Below are 6,620 nucleotides of genomic sequence, written 5' to 3'. Positions count from 1 at the left end.
CCAATATTATTTAAATTAAACCATGATTATTTCTTGAATAAATTCTCTGTTACCTATTTACAAAAGAAAACACTATAAATGTACTTACTATTTACTATAATAAAATAGCCAAACATGATTAATTTAAAAAGTTTAATAAGTGCATTAAAAGAAAGTAACTTATGATCCAAAAAAGTTTTTTTCAAGGTGAACAAACACCTCCCAGGCAATCATACCTATAGGTTATCATGGAAGTAGGGCATAATGTACTATTCTAAGGGTTTCATTAAAGTATCTCAATCTAAAATCCGAAACAATGCCCAAATATTTAGTTATTTACCATCACCAAGGTGATAAACACATATTTAATGTAGATTTACAATAGCTTATCTGTAGTTGTTAATGACTTCCACCAATGGCCAAGAATTTTCTGCGAATATATATGCTGTTNGGGATCGTTGTGTAGCGATTATGGTAAAAAACCCAAATTAGAATTTGCCGTATATCCTGCTCCACAGGTAATATTATCAAAATTCCAATATATTATGAAATCATCATCATAAGGTCGTCAGTCCTAAGACTGGTTGGACACGCACCTCCACTCTTTCCTACCTATTCTGAGCTAATCTTCGCATTTCTCTACCTTCGCATTTCCCTAAAACTAGAACAACTCACATCCTTAACTATTTTGTAGTCACTTTAGTCAATATTCCTCTGATATATGTACCTACCATAAATGTTTTCCAGATCAGGGCCAGCAAGTAATGTTGGTACGATGGGTAACCGCTCCCACACGAGAAATTCCGGAATTTTACGTTAATTTATAATTACACACATAAGACACGAATATTATTGAATTTATATTTTTGGATTTACATCGAAAAACTCGAATGCGTAGTTAAAAATTTACCACCCACCCTGAAAATAACCATTTTAAAAGATAGTTTCAATTTAAGATCTATTAAAAAAAGCATTGCATTGATGTTTTTTAGGTACGACGAAATGTGTCTACAGCTGTTTAACAATGCTTTAGCATTAAATATGGGCCTACTTTGGCTTTTGTTCAAATTTCTGAGAAATCCCGTATCGGTTTAATGCGAAATCAGCAAAAAGTGAGTTTAAACCGTAAGAAAGGACATTCGGTCTGTTTATTGTCCTGTCGATATTTACAAACAAGGCAATTCTTACGTTGTGCAATTACTTTGTGTAATTAGTATTGTAATTATTATGTAATATTATAATACAGTGTAAACTCTATATAACGACACTTAAGGGACTGAACATTTTTCGGCGTTATAAAGAGTGGTCGTTAAATGGAGAGAAATAAAAGATATTATTTTACTATTCTATAATAATATGCATTTACCAATATAGTACACATTTTGCACACGAACATTATTATTCATACATTGCGTATAGCCTGTTATCTTCGTCTGATGTTTTTTGCTGCTCCAATATTTTAATTGTATTTTGTTACGTATCTTACTCATATCTTGAGATACTGCTGGATCAATTTGATTATATAAAAAGTATTTTTTTAATAGTTTCGCTGCATCAAGTGCTTGTTTGATGCTTGGTGGAGGGACAGGATCGTCTTCTTCAACAACGTACACAGCTGCAGTTCTTATCTATTTCGGCAACTTAGAAAGTACTGCTCAATGATTTATAATGCCGCATTGTTGTCGTTAAATAGAGTGAGCGTGACGCTATATAGAGTGTAATATTGTATAGAAAACAATGTAAACCAACCAAAGTCAAGCAATTTCGACGTTTTAAGGAGTTTGTCGTTAAATCGAGTGACGTTATAAAGAGTTTACACTGTAGTATAATAGCTTCAACTATATGATTTTGATTTTTTTATCCCCACTCCTCCAGATTGCCTAAGGTCCACTAAGCATGAACATTGGACTTTTATCAGTGTTATAAATTTGCAGTGAAAAAATAAAAAAGTGAAATCAACAGGATCAGAATTCGTTTTATTTCAAGATCACGAAATTTTTACACTAAACTTTCAATAATAAATAAATTACTTAAGAATAATAAGTAACATGTCAATTTCGTTTTGAAATAAATATTTCCAGAATAACGTCATAATGACCTGCCAATAAAAGCAAGTTGTCTATTTCTAACGATAAGTTACAGTTTTTATTCGATAACACATCAAGTTTGATAAAAAGGTCAAATTCGACTTGAAGCTTTAGGAATTGCAGTTTCTGATAATCGATATGTTAAAGATGGAACTTTAATTATGAATATTTCTGCATCGCCTTCTTTTGACTTTGACATAATTATTTCAGAAGCATTACAATTTTCTGAACCCATTTCTTGATAAAAAATATTCACGAAAATTTGGCACTTACGTCTGATTTTTAGAATGAAATCAACAAAAATCAATAATACATTGATTAGCGCTTTCTTGATCAGAAATTGAAACACACAGGGTGTTTTACAATAGAACAATCCGGAATAAAAACTACAATTTTCTTAAAAATGACAAGTGTCACAAACCCGTTGATGTTAGTATGGTAAAGCTATCATTTAAAAAGAACTAAACTAAAAAAATGTAAAATCTAAATTTTCGTAATAAATCGCAAAAACCAACCACTAAATTTCTTAGTAAATTATGACTCAGAATGTAAGTAATTAAAATTACTTTAATTATTTTTTAAATTAATGAAAACTTGAAGCGCGAAGTAATCCAGATCTACGTTGGTCAAGCAGGAGTACAGATTGCTAACGCTTGTTGGGAACTTTATTGTTTAGAACATGGGATACGACCTGATGGGGTATTTTACAATTCAGAATGCTGCAGAACGGGCGATACCAGTTATAGCGCATTTTTTGGTGTAACGGTTTCAGGAAAATGCGTACCCAGAGTAGTTATAGTCGATTTAGAACCAACAGTAATAGGTAAAAAAATGTAATCTTTACGTACACACAAATAAACTTGCGTTATTCCACATATGTACTTGCATACACCCTTAAATTACAAAAAAGATAATCGAATTGTGCATGAAGCTAAAAATCAATCGACATTCGTCATTTTAAATGGGTTTAGGTAAATTTCAGATGAAATCCGTACAGGACATTACCGACAATTGTTTCATCCTGAACAGCTAATTACAGGCAAGGAAGATGCGGCAAATAATTTTGCTAGAGGTAGATACTCGATCGGTTCGGAGATGATTGATCTGGTTTTGGACAGGATAAGAAAAGTTGCCGATGATTGCGCCAATTTGCAAGGATTTATATTATTCAGAGCATTTGGTGGCGGAACAGGATCGGGTTTTGCCGCGTTACTTTTGGGATCGTTGTGTAGCGATTATGGTAAAAAACCCAAATTAGAATTTGCCGTATATCCTGCTCCACAGGTAATATTATCAAAATTCCAATATATTATGAAATCATCATCATAAGGTCGTCAGTCCTAAGACTGGTTGGACACGCACCTCCACTCTTTCCTATTCTGAGCTAATCTTCGCATTTCTCTACCTTCGCATTTCCCTAAAACTAGAACAACTCACATCCTTAACTATTTGAAAACAGTAATCTAATTTAGGTCTACCTCTACCCCTTCTAACTCCCGTTTCTGCCTCTAATATGTCTCTGACTAGATCTTCATTCCCGAGAAGGTGTCCTACTAACCTATTTCGCCTATTTCTTATTGACTACCATAGAGTCCTCTGTTCTCCTATTCTTTCTAATATCTCTTCATTTCTAACCTAACCTATCCACGGTACCCTCATCATTCGCCTCTAACACCACATTTCGAACGCTTCTAACCTTTCCTTTTCCGCAGCGTCCACTGTCCATGTTTTGCATCCGTACAGCGCCGCGCTCCAAACATACACCCTTAATAATCATTTAAAAAAATTTCTAAATTAACCGTTCGCGAGCATAGAAATAACTTCTTTTTATTGAAGGCGACTCGATCGTCTGCTTTATATCCCTACTACTCCTTCCGTCCTGACTTATCTGACTTCCTATAAACATAAAATTAGCCACTTCTTCTAATTTTGGAAAAAATACAGAATACTTTCCACTTATTTAACAGCTTTAATGTACGAAGTTTATCAAATTTTGACAAAAATAATTTAATTCATCAATATAAACGTGAAATATATTAATTGCATGCAATTAATATTAACAACTACAGCATTATAAACTTTTTCAATATATATGTATAATAAATTTTTTCATATCACTACATTTACAACATAAAACGACATTAAATAAACAAATGCGTATCGTAATCTTCAAGAAACTTACATCAGTCATATATGAAAAACATAACTACATTTAAATTTACAAAACAAGAACGAAAGAATAATTTCGAATTCTTTCGTCTGAGATGAACAAAAATTATACCTAATATTTTTCAACAGATTTCTCCGGTTATCGTGGAACCGTATAATGCAGTTTTAACGTCCCACACTTCTATTGAATACGAAGATCTCTGTTTCATTATGGACAATGAAGCGTTGTACGACATGTTATCAAGATATTTAGACGTTACGAAACCCACATATACTAACTTGAATCGACTATTGGCTCAAGTAAAGCTCTAAACACCTCTAATAGTTTTTCATGTCATTAGACAATTTTAATTTTTGAAGTGAAACTTCTTAACCCACGGTAGGGTAAGTTCGTTTCTTGCGAGTTGCTATGTAACGAAATCATGCAACGGATGTCCCCCCTCTACTCGGCCACGTAGTCGAGTTCGTAGTGGGGATCGCTTGAGCTTAAATTCATAATGTAGAAATAATATTATTAAACCAATTCCTTAACCCCTATCCCGATATGTTTGTTTGTTTGAAGAAGTTTCACTTCAGTGGCGTACAGTATAATTACACGTTGTATTTTTTTTCTTTTTTTATACACAGGTTGTTTCGGCTGTGACAGCGTCTCTTAGATTTGAAGGAGCAGTTAATGTAACGTTGATGGAATTTCTAACTAATTTAGTACCATACCCAAGAATTCATTTTCCACTTGTGACGTATGCGCCCTTGGTTCCAATAACAAAAGCATATTATGAGCAGTTGTCCGTGGCGCAACTGACTTACGGTTGCTTTGAACCAGCCAGCCAAATGATCAAATGCGATCCCAGAAAGGGAAAATACATGTCTTGTTGCTTGCTTTACAGAGGCGACGTTACCCCCAATGACATAAATTCGGCTATCGAAAGCATACGAACTCACAAAAGTATTTCATTCGTTAACTGGTCACCAACAGGATTTAAAGTATGTAATATTTAGATACGTATATACAGAGTGTGGCATTTTCAAATGGGAGATTCTTTCTATCCCTAAAATAAAATAACTGCTCTCATTCCGGTATTTCCACGTTTTTTCTTTAAAATTTTAGTGATTATGATGCCACACCCTAAAGATTACCAAAAACCTATCAAAATTATTAATCAATATATATTTAGGTGGGTATTAACTATCAGCCACCGGTGGCTGTACCTGGAGGAGACCTAGCGCAGGTGCAACGAGCTGTTGTTATGTTGTCCAACAGTACTGCAGTGAATTCGGCCTGGTCTCGTTTGAATAAAAAATTTGCTTTAATGTTCAAAAAACGTGCTTTCGTACACCATTATGTCGGCGAAGGAATGGAGGAAGGAGAATTTAAGAATGCTCAAGATGACATACTGGCTTTGGAAGCTGACTTTAAAGAAGTTGAAAGCGATTAAAAAGCATAAATTACAATTACTTTTATTACTATATAAACGTAAACAGTTAATATCTTCTTAACCTGCCAAAGGATTTGCATGAATTGTGACGCTGTTAATCCTGGTATCCGCAACTGGCCTATAATTTTTAGGATTAACGGGTAACTTTTCAAGTTCGTCAAGTGTTTCCAAACCGTCAATTACCCTAAAATGTTACACTGTATTAATAAAACATCTACGAGAAAAACCAAATGAAATCTTAACATTTTGATTTGGTTTATCAAAAAGATGCGAGATCAATGGAAAATTTCAATAATGACAAAGTATAATATTTTGAATTGAAAAAATACAAATTATAATGCCTTCGCCTTTCCGAGTTTATATCTTTTACAATAAAAACATACTTTCCAAATATTGTATATTTCAAGTCGAGATGTGGTTGAGGAGCGTAGGATATAAAAAACTGACTTCCATTAGTGTTCGGTCCATTATTTGCCATTGATACAATTCCGCGCGCATTGTGCTGCAAAAATTTCATTATTGATCATTTAAAAACAAAAGTAAAGGCCCAACCTTCTCAAAAAAAAAATCACTAGTCACATATATATAATATACATACTAAAGATTTTTAAATTTTTAACAAATAGCTGCATGGTGGCGTCAGTGCCGGATTAAGCCAGCGCGGGACCTGTAGCAAATTTTATCAAGTGGCCCTTAGACTGTTTTAGATTAGGTACTTATCGAGTTTATAGTATACTTTAAGAGATAACTGAATACTTAAAAAAATCGGTTGCACCGCTATATTATGTAAGAAAACAGTACTCAACACAATTACGAAACCACTTTTCTCAAGAATGGTTCATATCGAAAGTACTGTTATTAGCATCCAAACGTAAATTTCGACCATTCCTTATAGATTGGTAGTCAATATAACCGTTTTCAAATCGGTCGGGTTATTAAGACTAGCACG

The 6,620-nt window shown here is 33.6% G+C and overlaps 2 protein-coding genes across 2 annotated transcripts; one reads left to right on the top strand and one right to left on the bottom strand.

Moving 5' to 3' along the window:
- Window positions 1-1,855: 1,855 nt before the first annotated feature.
- Window positions 1,856-5,693, top strand: LOC108735746 (tubulin alpha chain-like). The gene is made up of 6 exons (XM_025979536.1): window positions 1,856-2,614; window positions 2,667-2,889; window positions 3,049-3,350; window positions 4,365-4,535; window positions 4,863-5,219; window positions 5,411-5,693. Exons 1-6 carry the CDS (start codon window positions 2,603-2,605, stop codon window positions 5,669-5,671), a joined length of 1,326 nt encoding a protein of 441 aa, XP_025835321.1. The 5' UTR covers window positions 1,856-2,602; the 3' UTR covers window positions 5,672-5,693.
- On the bottom strand, window positions 5,678-6,601 carry LOC112906013 (peptidyl-prolyl cis-trans isomerase-like 3). The gene is made up of 2 exons (XM_025979537.1): window positions 6,055-6,601; window positions 5,678-5,855 (listed from the first exon to the last, which is right to left on the bottom strand). The coding sequence occupies exons 1-2, from the start codon at window positions 6,186-6,188 to the stop codon at window positions 5,729-5,731; spliced, it is 261 nt and encodes an 86-aa protein (XP_025835322.1). The 5' UTR covers window positions 6,189-6,601; the 3' UTR covers window positions 5,678-5,728.
- Window positions 6,602-6,620: the final 19 nt, after the last annotated feature.

This window comes from Agrilus planipennis, unplaced genomic scaffold (genome assembly GCF_000699045.2).
Source record: "Agrilus planipennis isolate EAB-ADULT unplaced genomic scaffold, Apla_2.0 scaffold1397, whole genome shotgun sequence".
Classification (NCBI taxonomy): Eukaryota; Metazoa; Arthropoda; class Insecta; order Coleoptera; family Buprestidae; genus Agrilus; species Agrilus planipennis.
Note: the sequence above shows the minus strand (reverse complement) of the source record. Positions and strands in the feature narration are given on the sequence as shown.